At 37.9% G+C, this 20,197-nt stretch overlaps 1 protein-coding gene across 20 annotated transcripts in view; it reads left to right on the top strand.

The window, feature by feature from the left end:
* RBFOX2 (RNA binding fox-1 homolog 2) overlaps positions 1-20,197 on the top strand; it is a 256,959-nt gene that overhangs the window by 197,619 nt on the left and 39,143 nt on the right. For 16 of the 20 annotated variants that reach the window (XR_004424162.1, XR_004424163.1, XR_004424164.1 and 13 more), the window contains 2 exons: positions 1,465-1,689; positions 17,388-17,534. Coding sequence is in view for 17 of the 20 variants with exons in the window: in XM_033117852.1 (XP_032973743.1) it covers positions 1,465-1,689; positions 17,388-17,534 (372 nt within the window). In the remaining 3 variants the exon portion in view is untranslated. The remainder of the gene's footprint in view (positions 1-1,464; positions 1,690-17,387; positions 17,535-20,197) is intronic. The other 4 variants (XM_033117867.1, XM_033117855.1, XM_033117862.1 and 1 more) reach the window with 1 other exon arrangement.

Below are 20,197 nucleotides of genomic sequence, written 5' to 3' on the forward strand. Positions count from 1 at the left end.
TCTGGAAATTCAATGGCAGCTTGTTGTCTTTAGTCTAGTTGTGGAGGGTACAGCTCACTGGCCTATGTGGGAATCAAACCAGCAATCCTGTTGTTCAGAGCTCATACTCTAACCAACTGAGCCATTCGGCCACCTTGTGCGGAAGCTTTTTAGTTTGATATAATTCCATTCATTTGTTATAGCTTTTACTTCCCTTGCCTTTGAGGTCAAATTCATAATCTGCTCTTGAATTGAGGTGAAAATTGGGACTGAGAGAGAAAGAATGATTACTTCCTTGTTTGAAGGAAGTTACGGCTCATGACTATGAGGAAACCAAGTGACATAAACCCAGATTTTTCTTTGATCCCTAATGATTTGGTGTCTAAAATATGGGGTGGGAGGGAGTTTTTCAAAGTGCTAACAGTTTGAAGCATTTGGCCGTCTCTGCCAAGTACTTCCAGGACAGTGGCCCAAGACTTTGCAGACTTGTATATCTTCAGTAACATAATGGCTTTGCTTTTCATGGAGTAAAATGGGAAGTCTGGAGGTCAGTTGTTGAAAAGCGAGGACTTCGCCAAATCTCTTACACAGATTTAAACATCTCTTTTGTATCTGAACTTAAAGCCAGAACACAAGTAGGAGAGCGGCTATGGAGCCAAAATAGCTTCTAATGGTTTCCTGTAGTTACTGCATATTCTTTATTAAATATTGCATATTTATATTTCACATATCACACTGGATCCTAAGTAAGCATCTGAGAATGGATCTTGTGTATGTTGTCAGCCTGGTAGTGCTAGCAGTAATTGTGAAAAACTCGTTCCAGTTTTTTTGTCTGGGGAATTTTTTGTCTGTTTCTAGTATTTCTAAGTTAAGGGTTTTTTTTTGTGTATATGTGTTTTTAATATTACTATTAACCTAGTAGACAAGATTTAAATAAATCTCTACCTTGAAATGCAAAGATTCATTTTTTAATAATATACTTTCTCCTGAACTCCATGCTTTTAAAATCTAGAAGTCTACGTTGTCTGGTTTGGAGAATTTAATTTGTAATGTCATTCTACCTGTTTCTGTGAATTGTGATTTAATGAAATTGATTTGTTTTCCCCTAAGAATCACTGAAGGAATACAGTGTCCTAAAGAAAATACTAGTAATTATCTGATATGAGAAATTTCTTGGCATTTTTTTAAAACTTGGTTTAAAGGAAAATTTCTGACCCTTTGGTAACTAGTCAACTTTATTATGATCATGGGCCTGTCCGGTACCACAAATTGACTGAAGTTGGCTCTGTGTTTGTGACTACATACAGCTATATGTGTGTGTGTATATGTACAGCAATATTTTCCCCAGTCCTGAGGCAGTAAGTGTTCTACCTGAGCAGTGAGAGAATATTCAGAAAACTTATATACTCACCTTAAAAACCGTTATGTAATGAGAACTTAAAGTCACTTTTTGTTCTTTCCTTGCTCTCTCACTGTTTCTTTTAGGGTAACCAGGAGCCAACAACAACTCCTGACGCAATGGTTCAGCCGTTTACTGCCATCCCGTTTCCACCACCTCCGCAGAATGGAATCCCCACAGAATACGGAGTGCCACACACTCAGGACTACGGCGGCCAGACCAGTGAGCATAACCTGACACTCTACGGAAGTACGCAGGCCCATGGCGAGCAGAGCAGCAACTCACCGAGCACACAGAACGGGTCTCTTACGGTATGTGAACTAGCAGATGGAAAGTGGAAGGCTGGGTGTCGTCTTTGAAATCTTCACTGTAATTATCCTACCAGAAACCCTTTGAATTAACTTAGCACTTACATTACGTAGCATTTATGTAATTTCAATTCTACTCTAAGTGTAATTAGAAGATAGGACTTAGAATTAAAACTCAGCAGTCCCCACCCAGGAGTTTACAGCCCAGAAGTGGAACAGACAGTATAAGAAGGTAAGTGCAAACGTGAGGGTACACTTAGAGGGGTGCTGCTCTTTTCAACTTCACCAGGAACTTGCATTTTGCAAAATCTCCTGATCCCTTCTCTGTTCTCATCAGACACAATTGCTGAGCAGCGTCCCACACATCCTCCTTCCTCCTCCTGGAAAGACTTAGTGTCTTGGCTTTTGTGACAACTCCCTGTTCTCCTCCTAAGCACTGGAAGTTCTTTCTTAGTTTCTTTTGCTGGTTCCTTTTTTTTTGTTCAATTTTTCAGTGTTGCAGTACTCCAGGCCTGCATCCTAGGACCCCTTTTCCTTTTATTTTCTGTCCTCTCTGTATAGAATTATACTACTAAATTCATCCAGTTGCTTAAACAAAACCTATCCGTCATTCTTTATTTACTTCGTGTCTACATTCAGTTCATTAGCAAGTCGTGGTAACCATAACTCTAAAACATTTTGTTACTTCAGTCTCTTTATCTAAAGAATATAGCTGGATAGTGTACATGACTAAGAGCTCAGCTCTTCTGCCTGAGTTCTTGGGTTTGAGTGCCAATGTGGCCCTACTTAGCAGTATGACCTTCGGCCAGTTATTTACTCTGCCTTGGCTTGCTTGTCTGTAAAATGAACACTAGTACCCACCTCAAGTGGCTGTTAGGAGATTTAGAAGAGTTTAATTTATGTAAGGTGTGTATCATCTTCGTTACCACTCTAACCCAAGCCTCATCGCTTATTTCCTATATTACCACTGCCTGACTTATCTATGCTCCACACCGCATCCAAGATAACGTTCTGGGTTTTTTTCTTTTTAATGCAAATAATGCTATTTCCCTGCTTAGCTCTCTTGATTCCCTAATATACTCAGAATAAAATCCAAACTCTGTACTTGGTTTACTAATCCTTGGCCCAGCCTACCTCTTACTACTAATTTGCTAAAAGTAAAGGAAATGTCTTAAATTAACAATAGGTATGTGTCACACATATGAGGTGTGACCAAAAAATACAGTGAATGTTTAAATAAAAAAAAATTATTACAGTAAAAGACACATTGTCATTAATCCCTCTCAAAATACTCCCCCTCGCTTTGAACATATATATTATCCCATCGTTCCTGCCCTTTCTGAAGCAGTTCTAGAAGTCCTCTTTTGTGAGTGTCTTTAGTTGCGCTGTCTTGGCTGCCTTGACGTCCTGAATTGATTCAAAACGTTTACCTTTCATGGTTATTTTGACTTTGGGGAAGAACCAGAAGTCGCACTGTTGCCAGATCTAATGAATAAGGTGGATGAGGACACACTGTAATGTTTTTATTTGGCAGAAATTGCTGTACCAGAAGCGGTGTGTGATATGGAGCCTTTCCGTTGTGAGTGCAAAATACATTGAATGCTGCTGCGGAGTGCCATCCAACGGAAAGGCAGGGATCAATACGGGAGCGGAGTGTTGAACCTTAGTAACATTGTGTGACTAATTTCAACTTGTTCGGTGCAGTCAGTCAGGTGTGAGCTCCGGTTGAGAAAAGGTGTGTTTTGAAGTGTGCCGTAAATCTTCCTCCCTCATTACAACGCTCGGTGTCATACATCACTTCTGGCATATGGCAATTTCTGTCAAATAAAAACATTGCAGTATGTCCTCATCCCCTTATTCACTGTGTGGCTTTTCCCCAAAGTCAAAATGATTCAGGACATCGAGGCAGCACGACAGGGCAACTCACGAAAGAGGACTTCCAGAACTGCTTCAGAAAGTGGCAAGAACAATGGGATAAGTGTGTTCAAAGAGAGGGGAAGTATTTTGAGGGGGATTAATGGCAATGTTTCTTTTACTGTAGTAAATGTTTTTGTATTTAAACATTCACTGTATTGTTTGATCACACCTTGTATCACATTGTTTGTGGGATTGTGTGGTATATTTCCAAAGATAAAAATGTTCTGTGCTTTGCATAGAAAGATCTATCTTTAGTTTTTAGATTTCTTTTTGCCATTTCTCTATCATTATCAGAAGAGCTTTATTTAGTCTTTAAGCCATGATAAGGTTTGTATATGTGTGTGTTAAATCATTTGTCTGGACTTAAAGTGTAGAATATGAGTACTCCATGGTGTTCAGCCACGATGTTTCTGCTTAGTAATTTTCTCTCTCATTTTGACTTTTTAGCCTGGTTAGAAGTCACCCCTGTCTCCATAGCTTAGTGGTCAGTCAGTGATTTGGGCAGACGTTGTGCTTGAGCAACTGAAGCTTATAAGCTTCCATTCCACCCTCTGTCAGTCCTTCTCTCTGTGGGTTGGGAAACTCATTCAGAGTTAAGCCAGTTTACCTTGGATTTTTCTTTCTCTTGGGCCCGTCGCTGTCTCCACTTCTCATCAGTGTAGTTGCGTAGTCAGTGAGAAAAGTGAGGAGAGCATATCCAGCTGTTCTGTGAGTCTCACATTTCCAGGGTCTCCCACCGATCACCCAGTTAGACCACAGCCTCAAGCTAGAAGAACCGTATTTCCCCTGTTAGGTTCCTACCAAGTTTGCTATCTTTAGCTGACAAAGGTATGGGTTACCTACTGCCTCCCTTACCCCCCACCATCCAGTGCCCCAAATTGAGTCTACCCCTTCTGGCAGCAGAGCTCCTGGTTTTTGTGGCCCCAGCCCTATGCTAAAGCTCAGTTCTCCCAGCAGAGGTGAGAGATTGGGAGGTGGGGTTAGGGGTTGATTTAGCCCAGGCAATAAGTATGTAAACTCCTGCTGATCTTAAACTAAGCTCTAGCAATTTTTCAAGAAATTTATCTGTTTATTATTCTGTTTATTATTCTCTGATTGATTTCCAGAATCCTAACATGACTCTTGGACACTTTTGTCCAGTTTTCTTAATGTTGCATTGTTTTGAGGGGAGGATTCACTGACCAGCTCATGCCATCATAGCCAAAAGTGCCTTCCCTGAATCATTTCATGGTAGTTTAGGTACTCACGGCACCTCTCCTCACCACTGCCCATTTCCCTTCCTCTTTTTTTCCTTATTGCCACCATTTCCCATTGTTTCAGACCACCAGATTGTATGTTTCTAATGACAGTGCTAAGGGCAAGTCTGTCCCTGAATATAATAAATATATACAGTTAAGACTTTCTGTTCCTCAACCATATTAGAAACTATTCACTATATAATTTGGCATTGTATCAATCAATTTGAGTTCCTAAAGAAACATTGAAATAAAATTAGGAATCTGTGTGTATACGATAGATTGTGAACTTATTGGTGCTGAGGAGAAAATGGAAAATCCCCTTAGAGTTGTATCTACAAACAGAGATAGCACAGGTTCTATAATTTTAGGAAGTTGCCAGCAGTAAAATGGGAAATTATTGGGAAGCTCTGGTTGAAGATACTTCTTATATTTTTAAGTGTATATTTTAAATGTGAATGTGAATTTGCTGCGCTTAAGCCTTTAGAAGTTGTACACGTGTGTGTTCCAAGGGGATGTGTGTGTAGAGAGAGAGATTGAGTAGTATATCATAAAACCTGGATTTGACAATATTACAGATTATTTTGTTAAACTTTTACTATCTAATTATATGTTTCTTAAAATGGGTCTGGTAATTCCTGTGGCCAATTAAATTCAAAAGGTAGATAGGAAGCATTGCTATTTATAAATAACTGATACCCTACAATTTGCGTAATACTTTTCAGTTTAAAAATTTGCTTCCACAAACAGTATTTTATTGTTGTTCATAAAATAGCTCTTTGTGTTATGTTAGGTATTCACGGTTGGGGAATTCAGAGGCTGTACTCTGCACTCTCCCGCTCTACCCCACCCAACTCAGCAACAGAAGATAATGTGTATTTGCATCAGTCCTCTTACCAGGCCCTTGTGCATCTTTTCCCACTCAGTCCAAGGGTCAGCTCTGCCGGGAAGCCTTACCTGACGTTCCCAGGCAAACCAGATTTGTGTATGCCTCATTTAGGCTCAGGTAGACTCCTGAGCTGACCAGTTTTTGTGGAACTTATAAAGTAGGATGTTTTTGTTCACTTTTGTCTCCCCAATGTTTTTTTTTTGTTGTTGTTTTTTTTGTTTTGTTTTGTTTTTGTTTTTATTGGAGAAGGGGAACAGGACTTTATTGGGGAACAGTGTGTACTTCCAGGACTTTTTTCCAAGTCAAGTTGTTGTCCTTTCAGTCTTAGTTGTGGAGGGTGCCGTTCAGCTTCAAGTTGTTGTCCTTTCAGTCTTAGTTGTGGAGGGCGCAGCTCAGCTCCAGGTTCAGTTGCCATTGCTAGTTGCAGGGGGTGCAGCCCACCATCCCTTGAGGGAGTCGAACCAACAACCTTGTGGTTGAGAGGACGCGCTCCAACCAACTGAGCCATCCGGGAGGCAGCTCAGCTCAAGGTGCTGTGTTCAATCTTAGTTGCAGGGGGCAGAGCCCACCATCCCTTGCGGGACTCAAGGAGTTGAACCGGCAACCTTGTGGTTGAGAGCCCACTGGCCCATGTGGGAATCGAACCGGCAGCCTTCGGAGTTAGGAGCATGGAGCGCCAACTGCCTGAGCCACCGGGCCGGCCCTCCCCAACGTTTTTAAAAAATTTATAATTGGTTTCGGGTGTACAAAAAACATCATAAGACATTTATACCTGTCACAAAGTGATAACCCCACCAAGTCTACTGCCCCTCTGACATCACACATAGCTATTACAATATTTCTCCCTAACTTTTAAAGACAGAGTTCTTTTTTATTCATTTTTTTCTTTTTCTCGTTTTGCATTTCTGACTTATCACAGTACCTGATACTTAATAGTTACTCAGTAAATATTTCCTGTAGAAAAAAAGTGAAAGAAGATACAGGCATGCCAAGGGAGTTCTGAGGAGAGAAGCTGAGGCTTCCTGGGGGAGATGATATCGATCTGGGCCTGTATTGACAGTGATTAGAATTTGCACATGCGGAGATGGTGGTGGGAAGAATAGGAAAGTCATTTCTCAAAGCGAAGTTGGAGAAATGCAAAGGATCACACTGTCTGAATAAAAGCATGGCTTTCCATTGGGCTGAAGCTTTGGGTGTTTGGTCCATACTAATGGGAAATAAGGTGGGGAGAAGGGTCTCTGAGTACAAATTGGGAAGAGTATGTAAATACCTGGCTGAGAAATAGCTATTGAAGGTTTTTGAACAAAGAAATGGAAGTGAACAGAATTGCGCTTCTAGATTAATCTATTGCGTATACAAGATTGAGTAGAGAAGCAGGGAGACTGGTTAGGAAAGAGTCTTATGCTTGGAATTGATAATGAGATTCTGAACTGGGGGTTCGCAGTGGTTATGTAGAGGAGGGATGAATTAAAGAGAAATTTTGAAGGTATAATATACAGGATTTGACAGCTAATTGGATGAGTAAAATAAGGAGATCAGAGTAAAAGATTGTCTGATCCTTATGAAATAACCGTATCGTGAATAAATCATTTTACTGCCCAAGTTATAGTTTCCTCGTCTATCAGTGAAAATAATAATGCCCAGCTGACAGGGTTGTAGTGAGAATAAATTAGAAATGCTTTGGAAATTACTTGTTTAAATAGTTCTTCAAGATAATTGCTTTCAACTGTTTTTTTAAATTGGTTGTCCCAATTGTTGTCACTTATTTGTGCTTTTTATTATTGTGAGCTACAGCTGTATTTTAAAATAGATCTTGTTCGTGTTGGATAATTCCATCTTGTTGATGGAGAGAACAGAAAGAAAGAACTTCTCATACAAAAATGAGAAATAAGCAATGAAATCTGGAGTTTTATTTCTAAAATGTATTTTAGAAATTGATTTTAACATTGGGCTAGAAACTTCTTGTGCTCTTAAGATGAGAGCTTGTTGACAGTCAGTCGGTCCCATACTGTGCATTAGCAGAAGAGGTAGCCGTTAGGGGGTCCCCCCCCCCCCCCCGGGTCTGCAGAGGCGTGATTATCACTGCGCCTGCCTGCAGAGAAGAAAGGACCTCAGTCCCTCCATGTTTAGATATCTTTCCAAATGTCAGCAGGCATAAGTCACTGAAGTATTTGAAGTAAACAAGCTTTGGGGAATAATCTTCAGATGTGAGGTTTATATTTGTATATATATTCTGCCTTCCTATTAGATTATATATTTCTTGAGGGCAGGAACTATTACTTGTCCTCCTTTTATTACTCCCTTTGGTATATATGTTTAGTGTTTGTTGAATGAAAAAAAGAAGCTTATAAAGGCAGAGTTAGCATCTTTGGTTGATTGGTAGAGTTGATGTTAGTAGTATCTTTGAAAGCACTTGAACAGAGTCGTTGGTGGACCTGAAGCAGAGATTTGAGGAGATAGCAGAGGGGTCACCTTGCAGTATTAGTCAACTGGAGACTTGACAGCTCTACTCACTGGAGAGCCTGCAAGTACAGCTCTTGATAAACACAGCTCAGACTCCATACTGTCTGTCATCCTTAGTTCCTTTACTTTGTCACGCACCCTTTCTCTGGAGTTGAAGCCAGAGTTTCTTGTACTTCTCTGCTATCCGAAGATCAGTCTACCCATCCTCTCTTGGAGTTCCCCGCTGACTCCCTTACTTGAAGGTGCCTGTGGATTTGGTGACCCTCTAAAAAAACATAGCGAAGAAGTTACAGCCCATTTACCCAAATGAGGACCTCTGGAAGGGAACGGGGAAAAAGGAGCCCAAGTCTTTCTGTTACATTGCATGTCGTTGGGCCGTGTCACCCTCAGCCTTCAGCAGAGGTACTATCATTAGCATGTTCTCTTTCCAGGCTAAAGTTAGAGACCTGGGACTGCAAGGGAATGCATTCATCCAGCCGTCTGCTTTTCCAAGAGGGGCCTCAACTTTCCCCAAAGTAATAAAAGGTAGAGGATGCTGAACCTACGCAATCTACGCTCATTATCAATTTACCCTTAAGTAGAATTACTTGTGCCCTCCAGCTCTGGAGTTTTGATGCCTATAAGCCATTCGGCAGTTTCAAAGTGGGATCCGTGAGAAAACTGTATCCTGGTCTGAGAATGCCCAGAGTTGTACAAAAACCACACTCCGAGCCTGGGATGGATATTTCCAAATAGAGAACATTGCCCTTGGGTTCATGTAAGACTCGAGACATCCATTCAGAACATTCCTGTTGTAAACTTCTTGGTTGTTTCTGCTTCTCCTTTGCTTGCCGTCATTAAGTTGTTCACTCATCCTCCCCAAAAGAAACTCGACCTAAAAAGTGCTAGGAACAGTACTCTTGGGCTCTGCTGAGCCTCACCGCTCTCCAGGTTACGGTGAGGATGAAGACGTGCTGGTGATTAAAGCATGGTTTTTCTTGTCCTGTCTACAGGAGTTGTACATTTTTCGTAAATATTTTGTGCTATCTTTTGAAGTCAGTAAACTCTGATTAGAATCACTGGATTTTAAAGCTAAAATGGATTTTAGAAATCATCTTATGCCTTCCTTTTACAGCAGAGGTCAGCAGTCTTAAGTGACTTGAATGAGGTTCAGCTAGCTGGTAACAGAGCTGAGACTCAGGAAATCTGCTTTCCATCAAGCTTTGTTTCTGCCTCCCCATGCAAATTATAGAAAATGAAAAGGCATCCATAGGGATGGTCTTATCTTCTTAGCTTCCAATTACTCCTCAACTTTAAATCTAAGAACTTAGAACATGCTAACAGATTTCTTTCATTCTCAAATGACAATGTACATTAAAATATTAAAGAATCAGTTAAGCATAAAGTTTTTAAAATTGAAAGTGATCATCTATGTGTGTTTCACTATTATATATTACATGTAACTTTTATATAATTCTTAATTCCTCTTTATAAAAATAAGTGACTTGCTGTGATTTTTGTTTAACAGTGTGATACTGGGTTTTGTTTCACAGTATGAATTGATAATCAGTGTATGATATTACATACACAAATGATGCCTTTTGTAATTCCTTTTTATAGCTTTTTGACCCACTGTAAAATGGAATTAGATATTTTCTGAAGAAAACTGAATTACTAGTTTATTGGTAAACAATGTTAGTTTATGTTTAAAAAGAATTTCGTTTGTCATGACAGTATTCAAATACATGGAAGAAATGCTTAGGCATTTCTCTTTAAAATGACTAAATCTAAAAGTAATTTTCCTCAAATAGAAAATTGTTCTATAGTGGTAAATTCAGTTTTCTATGCCCCTCCAAATTATTTGATGGTGGCATTAGATAAAATATTTAATACATCGCAAGTGTTTTTATTGTTAAGTTATTTTAGCACTGTGAAATACCCTGATTTTTAGTAAATAAGCATATGGACCAAGATTTCACTGTTTTAGAAAATATTCTATCATGCTAGGACATTTTTACTCTATAACAAGTTCACATGATCTAATTCTACCATGTTTTAACCCATCATATATTCCATTATAAATATTTATAATAATGCTTTAAATGCTAACAGATCTAATTTGAAGATCAGCATGGATTGTAGTTCCTTATTTTTTTAAGGCACTGTGAAGTGACATCATAAAAAGTATCCCAACCCACTGTCTAAAGTATTATCAGGAAAAACTGAATTAGAAAAAGGTTTTTTAAAAAAACTTTTTTATTATACAATATTGTGGTTAGGGAGCTTGAGCGCTGGATATCAGATTGAGTTGGGTTTAGCTCCCAGCTTCTTCTTCCATTTGCTAAATGTATAACCATGAGAGAATTATAACTCTAATGCCCTTTTCCTCATCTGTAAAAATGGCGATAATAGTTCCTACCACATAGTGTTGTTCTTAGGATTAAATGAGAAAATGAATAGCAAGTCCTTAGTAGGTAATGCCTGTCACATAGTAAATGTTTAATAAATATTAGCAATGATATTATTAGTATATAATTATTTCAAAGAAAGTGTTACAGGCAGCCCTTGACTTTAAAACAATACAGATTAACAGGCCATCCAATTATATCTCTTTTCTCTTTTGCCATTTTCTTCCCTCACAGCCTTGGGAGCTAGTGCCCTAAGGGCCATTCTGATTAAAACAGTATTTTTCAAAGTGAATTTTATAGCCTGCCTACAAAAATGAATGAATGAGTGATATGTGTAATACATGTTTGGGGAGAAAGGTGAGTTCTCTCTCTTCAAAATTCACAAGAAACCTATAAACTTTGTAGAAGTATTGTAGAAACCCATTTGCTACAAAATACCAATTAACATCCTGCAGAACTGTCAGTCTACCCTTTGGGAAATACTGCACTGTGATTTTTGAAGCATATACACACACGTGTCCTTTAAATACTCTTAAAGATATTCTGGTCAGTGAATTTTCCATTAAATTTTCTTGGGTATAAAATACATTAGTCTTATTTTATACAAATTTGAACCATTCAGAATTGAAATAGTGTGATATAGAAAAATTAATCAAGTTTTACTTTTGGGCAAATTTTAAACTGTTAAAGAACAAAATTCAACTGAGTAAATTACACTGATCAGTGATTCATGAATCAGATAGCAAACAATTTAGCAGATAGAAAGGTGCTCCAAAGAGCTATACAAGGTGAGATTTTATAGGCAGAAGGGAACAGAAGCAAGGAAGTTGTATATACTGGGCATTTGCTGATTGATTAAGGAAGGGTTACTTTCCTTAAATGGAGCAGAGAAATCTTGGAACCCGGTCAGATAACTTGTGCTGAGTAGGCAAGTGATGATTGGTTGACTTAGGCCTTCCTTTTCTGGGAGAACCGAGCATAGAAATTTAGTTAAGTTTTGGTTTGCTGACACGGGGCTTAGCATGAGTGACTCCATTTGGGGCACAATCTGATTCTTTTAACAAAACCAATGTGAATCTTCCTAAATGAAAACTTGGTTAATAATTGCCTAATTTCAAAGCTATATGAATTATATGGCAATTCACTTGACAGCTCTGCTTTTAGTAGTTAATAGAAACATCTATCCTTTGGTAAGTTTAGTCTTGAATTTTGCAGTTTTCTGAATCATGTCCCTTGCACTATATGTGACTGACTTTATAACACTGAAAATACCTAATTCATCTTATGAGGAAGATTCACAAACCTTGACTGAAGACCAATCCCCATCCAAAAGAAACTGAAACCGACTAGAGGTCTACAGTCTCTTATCCACAAATCCAAAAGTTCTGAAAATCAAATGATTTTTCATTAATTTGCAGCAAAACTGACACTCTATATATAGTCTTTATCCCATGTGTGTGAATATGCATATATTTTGCTAAAGAACTATCACTGCCCCAACTGTCATTGAAGGTTTTACATTATGGGTTATACACCATTACTGCCTTTTAAAATCCTGAAAATTCTGGACTCTGATATACATTTGGCCCCAAAGTTTTCAGATAAGGGATTAAAACTTGTATCCCAGGAAAGAGTCAAAAGGCAGACAAATGGAAAATACAAGAAAGACATAAGAAAATTAGCAGACCAGTCCAGAATATCCAGTATCTAATAATACAAGTTCCAGAAAGAGAGAAAGACAAAATATATGGGGTGGAATCATCAGTGAAATAATTCAAGAAAACTTTCCAGGACTGAAGGACATTAATTTCCAACTTAAAAGCGATGAAATTCCTAGCTAAATATATCAAAACAAGATAAACCCACATTAAGCACATCACTGGAATTTTAGAACACTGCACATATTTGGATAGTCTACAAATGAGAGAATGGGGGAAAATTCACATACAAGGAGACAGGAATCATGATGCCTTCAGCTTTCTCAACAGCAACACTGGGAGCTAGACAACACGTGAGAGTTGCCTTCAAAATTCTAAAGTTTTTTTTTTTAACCTAGAATTTCTATACCCAGTCAAACTATCATTTAAAAATGGCTTGGCTTAATGGGTGTTTAGTTTTGAATCAGATTCTCAAGAAATTTATGTGCTGAATCAATTTTCCTCTTTCCCTTCAGCCTTACACAGGTGAAAATAAGAAATGAAGACATCTCAGAAAACAGAAGAAAATTAATTATTGAAGAAATTGGATAATTCATAAATCAAAATATTACTCCTAAATTAATCAGGAGATTCCTTAGTATCTTAGACTATATATTATGTCTTATTACGGTAGAGACTTGGAAAATAATCCTTCATATTGTATTGCTCAGAGTTATCTTTCGGGCCATGACAGAACATTTGATCACAATGTATAAATAGTTAAAATATTCTCATTGTCTCCTGGAAAAGTCAGAACAATTAATCCATTTCCCAGTTATAAGAATTTTAAAAGTTTGAGTTTATCAAAAGTTTATCAAAACAAAACAGTTTTAGTCCTCATTTCTAGAATGAGGTTTTGAGACAAGAATCTGATTTGCTCTTCAGTGGAACAAGCCCTGAGCTCCTCTGCCGTGTTGACAGATAGCTGGACCTCCGTGGGGAGGCCCGTTGTTTACAGAGTAGATGCATAGACTTTAGTCATAGGATTGCATCGAGCACTGCCGCTGCCAGTCCTCAGTATAAACTCTCAGTACACAGACTCCAGCCTCTTCTGTTTCATCCCCTGCCCAGTGAATAAATTAGGTCAGAAAATGACCACAGAAGGAAAGACAGGACCTTGGGACGTTGTTTATACCGTCAGTAAAGTTGCTCAGCAGATAACAATAGAAAATACAGCAAACCAATGCTTATTGACTGAGATTTTTCTCCAGACAGTTTAACTGTCCACTTTTCACAAAGAGAAAGGCTAAAAACTTTCTGCTTTTCTCTCTCATTTGTCTGTTTCAACAATTAGTAGTCTAGATTGAGGTAAACTTAAAGTTGAGAATGTCAAATGGGAAATCTGATCTCACTTCATTGCGTTCAATGTGTATTTCCTATTCCTAAGTCCGCTCCGTACAGAAATCTTCTGTTCAGCTCCTTTGAGTATCAGTTCAGTACTTCTTTGGCTTTTTTCCTTCATAAATCTCAGTGTGCCTTGCTGGTTTTGTTTCCTCTGGCTTTTCCTCCCCTTTGTGGCCTGACCTGTCCCTCTTCCCTCCAGGTGTAGATATATGTCACCTTTTGTAGAGCTTTCCCTGTCCCTTGCCCCCAGTGCCTGCCTCCACCCAGGAGAAGTCATGTTCCGTCAGGTGAGGGACCTGAGAAAGTGAGAATGGGATCCACGCATGTTCAGCCTTCTGAGGAGAGGAAATGAAGAGAGAGAGCATGGATACAGTGCGAGAAAGGAAGTGGTTTAGCACATGAAATTGGGCTGCCGAGTTGGGAATTCTCATCCAGCACCTTCAGACTTGCCTCTCACATTGCACAGCTGGGTCACATAAACTTTCTTCAATCAAACTTGAAAACCACCAGACTGGATCTGCAGGATGTCAGTGTATCCCTCCGAGAAAGGTTAAAAAGACTGATATTAAGACTCTGCCACTTCATATGTGACCTTGATCAACTAACTTAACCTCTCTATGCCACACAGTTTCTGCCTCTGTCAATCGGGGGTAATAATAGTACCTCATAGATTATTGGAAAATTTTAAAAAATACTACATTTACAGTGCAATATAATATAGTGGTTAAATACATACACACAGCCAGACTGCCTGTGTTCAAATCCCTGCTCCATTACTTAGGCAGTCTTTCTATTCCTCAGATTCCTCATCTGAAAAGTAGGGTTAAAAAAAAAAAAAAAAAGTACCTATTATGTTCTCAGTTAAAACAAAACAAAACAAAACAAAAACCCTACTGTTAGGCTTTTGAAAGAATTACATTAATTAAAGGACGTAAAATACGCTGGCCAGTGTCTGTAAATAGTAAACACTAAGTATTAATTACTATTGAAAGACTTAGATATGGGTCTGTCATATAGTATATACTTAAGAAATAGTTGCTATTTTACAAGGAATTCCAATTTTAAAACAAAATTCTGTAAGTGGAAAGGAGAAAGGATCATAGTTTTAAAGAGAGGAAAGCATATTAAAGCCACATTGTGATGCTGGTACCGCCCACCAGAGTAATTAAAATGAAAATGAAAATACTAAGAGCAGCTAGAACTCTCATACACAGTGAGTATAAGTTAATACAGCCATTTTGGAAAACCCACGTATCTACTAAGGCTGAACTTACGCATATCCTTAACCCAGCAGATCCACTCCCAGGTGCATATACGCCAAACAAATGCATGCTCGTGTGCACCATAAAATATGTAACAAGGCACTTGATAGGCAAAAACTAGAAGTAATTCAAATAAATTCTGTAGGTTTATGAAATGGAAAAAAGAATGGATGAATTATAGCAATGCATGTATAACAAATATGTGTGAAAGAAGGCAGACACAAGAGTGCATACTGTGTGATAACCCTTTTTTTTTTAGGTTCAAAAATGGCAAAACTAATCTATGCAGTTAGAAGTCAGGAAAGTGGTGACCCTTTGGCAGGAAAGGAGTGACTGGATTGGAGCCTGAGGGTACTTCTGGAGTTCTGTTGCTTGATCTAATTTGATGTTTACATCAGTGTATTTTCCTTGTGAAAATTAATTCAGGTGTAATGCTTATGATCTGTGCATTTCTATCTATGTATGTTAAACTTCAGTTTAAAAATTTATGCTAAGTCAGAAGGCTTGAGAATTTTGGAAATGATAGTTCACTTTTTCTACTTGCCAATCTTTCTAAAATTAAAGATTTCATACTTTTAAAAAAATATAGGTGTTCACTACAACGCCTGAAAATCGGGCTTCTAACTGTCTTCATATATTGTGTCTTTAGGGCTGTTAAAAAATTTTAAGAGCAGCAAATAAGTAGCTTGGGCACCATACTTTGAAGTAATTATTAGTTTTCATTTATCCTGTCACCTCACATACATTATTACAGATTACAGGGCCTACAGATACAAGTTATATTTAAAACTGTGGTTTGGAGCTAGAATCAGTCTTTTGAACCTTTCTCGGAGTGATACACTGACATCCTGCAGATCCAGTCTGGTGGTTTTAAAGTTTGACAGAAGAACATTTATGTGATCCAGCTGTGCGATGTGAGAGGCAAGTCTGAAGGTGCTTGCTGAGCATTAGTTGTAAGTGATTATGCTTATTTCTTGGGCGTCCGTGGCGCTGTTTTAGTAACTTAGTGAGTTTTGTCTTTGGATGGAATTTGTTTTGTTTAGTCTTCATTGTGCCCAGATTGATGATTGAAAACCTTACACTTTCGCAGAACATTGCTTCGTAGCTCTTGCCTTTTCTGCTATTTTTATATCACATGAATCATAGCACATTTAAGCCATCTGGAAGGCCTGAATGGAATGAGATAAAAGCCATCATCACTTAGATTGACACTTGTAAAGCTGATATTCATTTAGAATTTATTCCTGATTATCTTTTATATTTTGAAGTCTTCAAACTTCATTTCAAGATGGTTGCTGACATCTTGGAGCCAAAAGTAGCTCTGATTCACAGTTTCTTGTAGTTGAACATTGGGTCGAAGGGCGGTTTTTTGGTCTGTGTCATCCAGAAGAATCTGTTAGGGACTCAGTTCTAACCCTACTGAGATAATAGGAACAGCAGGTTCCACTCCTGTTTTAAAAGTATGTTAATTTAATTAGCTCAGTGAGCCATCCGGTTTGGCATGCACTTCATAGAGAATAGGGAAAACATATGGTTATTAAATTACCTGATGAATACTTCAAAATCAGTGTTTTTTGAATGCTTAGAATGTGTCACACCTGTTAGATATTTGTCAAAAGTGTTTCTCACTCAGCCTAGCAACTTTTTTGAGGATTTATTGGGGAAAAAATTAGATGAACGCGAGCCTGGGATGTTGCAGAAGAGATCATGATTAAAAAGGCACCCTGACACTCACTTATACTCTTTCACTTTGTGAATATACACAGATGTAGCATTTATGTCTGTGTAGTTGATTAGTCAGGGTCCCTTAACGCCTTTCCCAGTAGATTTTCTCAGTTTAGCCTTGCTCTGGGCTGTGAAAGGTTGGTTTCTCCTATGATAAAGTTAGCTAGAATTGCAGAAATGAGGGAGGAGAGTACAGATTGGTTACAGAGAAAGAAGCTTCTTTAATTTTTAAGTGCCCACTGTCACTAAGTGTCTCCTCTTCATAAATAATATTAAACTACTTTACTAATCCAGTAGTCATAAACTCTGGAACTAATAGAGGGGAGGAAATATTAAAATATCCCCTTATTTCCTGAAATGATAGACCAGTGTTCTCCACAACTAAGTACAACAGACTCATTTTCAAAATGGAAAGATCTCAATAATAGGAAGCTCTATTAAGAATCTAAGAATAATGGTACGATTTTTTATTTTCAGTTATCCTAATGTATCTCCATGTGATCTTGGGCAAGTCACTTAGTGTTTTTGTTATCTTCCTTTTTTTTTTTAACTAATGTACTGTAAATATTCAAAAGACCTAAATTTTGTTTGTAAACTATAGCATTTTGAACATAGTTATCTATCTTTGTTTTTTTCTCTTTGAAGAGACAACTGTAATTTTTGCTTAAAGACACACTGAGAACGATTGGGATGGGGGAGAGCTTTAACTATTTTTACATAATTCTTGTGAAGTAAGTAATTGTCTGTATTTTTTGTTCACTGTTGTTTATTTCTTTGCTTAGCAGACAGAAGGGGGAGCACAGACAGACGGCCAGCAGTCACAGACACAAAGTAGTGAAAATTCAGAGAGTAAATCCACTCCTAAACGACTGCATGTCTCTAATATTCCTTTCCGCTTCCGGGACCCTGACCTCCGGCAGATGTTTGGGGTAAGTCTCTGAAATCTTTTTCTGGGTTTTACAGTTCAAATATAATTTACTCCACCAGATATATTATTAGTCATTAGTACTTTAGGATAAAACTGCAGATAGATGGAGAAAGATCCTGCAGTAAATCAGTCTTTTCATCAGAAACTCTTCTAGCACCTGTCTGTTGTACACATCAGCCTTGCACATTCTCATGCACACAGGTGATGGTGTGACCCGGTTTGCTTGGGACGTGAGACTTTCAGTGACAAAATCAGGACAAGATAGTAATCACTACCTTTCAGAGTGTTACGAATTAAATGAAATAATATCTGTGAAAGCAGATAGTACCTGTGTTTTGTTTTTACTTCCTTGCGTATAATTCAAGTTTCAAGACCGTATCTAAAACCAGGCATAGGGGGTTAGTTTGCTACCTCTGCTGTGTTCTTCTCGCTGTTTACTTCCTCCCGAAGTCACTGTCATGAAAACAAAGTGTTGTAATAGCCAAGATTTAAGTGACTGGGAAATGAATGCCGAGAATCTTAATTTTTTTTCTAGGTGCATGTGTTGTTGCCTGTTTTAATTTGACCAAACTCTTAATTTGAACTAGGACTAAGAGGTAATGGGGTTTTTTAAATTTTTATTAGTATCGCTGCCTAGAGCTTCGTCAGAAAAGCAAATACCCTTCTTTATGTCTTGACTGGCCACTTCATGGTGACAAGAGCCTGGAACAAAATTCTGTCACAGCTGACTACTTGGATATGTGTTCGACACTGAAGGCAAGGCCAGGGTTGAGACTTAATGATGTTCTTTTGAAGTACTTGAGAGAGCTTTTACCAGAAAACGGTAGCCAGCTGGTCTCCTTCTCTACACAAGAGACAGTGACAGAAAATAGGAAGGGGAAGCATGGAGAATTTAAGTTACATTTAAGAAGAAACTTCCTAGGAGTATGAGTTATTAGGTTCTCTACTGAATTACCAGAGGTAATGTGGAATCTTAATCTTTGGAGATCTATGAAAATGGAGTACACCCTCACCTGTCCGAAGTGTGTTTTCTTTTAAGTCAGAAATAGTGTCCATTGAAGATCTGCCTCGGCCAGTTATCGGTGATTTCTTAAAATGCATGGCGCCCTTCCCGGAAGGCGCTAAGTGCAAAATAATAAAATTTTCCCTGCAGGGGATACCTGGTTGCCCTGTCTCCTTCCACGTGGTTAGAAGGCCAGTCGCATCAATAAAGAGCAGGGATTTCAGGCTCCATTTTGTTTCCATGTTATTAGCTCTATAAACTTGACGAATAGCTTTGTTCAGCCTCATTTTCCTTAATCACAATAGGAAGGCAGTCCTTACTCTGGGAAGATATTATAAGGACACACTAGAAAATATAAAAGAAAACAAACTCTAAAACACCAAATCTTAGTTTTGTAGGATAGGCATAGGAATAAAATAAAATGCCCTCCTACCTAAAATCAGACATTTTCCTCTTTCCTTGATTTTTCTAATTTTCTGTTAAATGATGAAACTGGAATCAAGCCCACAAGTCTTACTCTAGAAAATGAGCTCTTAATACATGTTCTTTGATAAAGATAGTAATGATTCGGTCGAGTGACAAAGCATGGTTTCTGTTTTACTCTTTTCATTTTTTAGTTTTTACACATTTCTCAAAGTCTGGTTTGAAATTCAAGCTAAATAGATAGATAATTGGGTATATGAGTCTAGTACTCAGAGGGAAGTGTGAGCCAAAAAGATACCTGGAGATTTACTGCACATTCCTTCAATGGAGTTCATCCAAGTATTGATTAAGACAGGTAGTTTTGTCACCTTATATACACGTCTCCTCCACATAATTACTGTGTTTTGCGTATGTTCTTCTGGTCAGCTATTTAGCTGCCTAACAATAGAATTATTTAGGCTTTGTGCTTTTTAGATTTGTTTGATTTTTCAAATGTTAAAATATTTAATTACAAAAGAAAGGTACTATTTAAAATATTCTTGATGATGTTCATTGCAGAAAGATAGAAGTGGCAAATATGTAGAATCATCCATAATGTCCATGAATGTTTAAGTACAATGGAAAAGAACACGGAACCTATCGAAATAACACAGATATATATTGACTTGGAAAGTTGTTCATAGCATATTAAGTTAATAAAATAAAATAATATCTGGAAACATTCCTTTAACGATATATGCCTAAGGAAAAGCCAGGAAGGCTGTGTACCTGAAGGCTAAGATGGTGGGATTACAGATGTTCATTTTTCTGCTTCCCCTTTCTTTTTTGTTTATATTTTCTAATTTTACAGTGAACATGATTTACTTTCATAAATTAAAAGGGGGGGGAATTAAAACAGCCTTCAATAGTGTTTCTTTCTACTTAGGATTTACTTCTTAAAACTGAGACATTTGAAAAATTAGAGATGTAGTTGGGAAAATCCCTAGTATCTTTCCCATGTGAAGAAGTGTGTAATTGGGTAACTCTGAAAATCTTCTGAAAACAGTTTCCACAGTCTAGAGGTGGATTATAGATGTGTGAGTGAATTGAAAAAGGAGTGAAAAAGGAGAAATTATCAGCTCAGTGATGAGGAAAACTCAGAAACTGGTATTGGGACCTACCAACAGATAGAAACATGGAAGTGATTAGGTTGGTGCAAAAGTAATTGCGTTTTTTGCAATTATTTTTAACTTTTAAAC

The sequence above is a fragment of the Rhinolophus ferrumequinum genome, chromosome 10 (genome assembly GCF_004115265.2).
Source record: "Rhinolophus ferrumequinum isolate MPI-CBG mRhiFer1 chromosome 10, mRhiFer1_v1.p, whole genome shotgun sequence".
NCBI lineage: Eukaryota > Metazoa > Chordata > Mammalia > Chiroptera > Rhinolophidae > Rhinolophus > Rhinolophus ferrumequinum.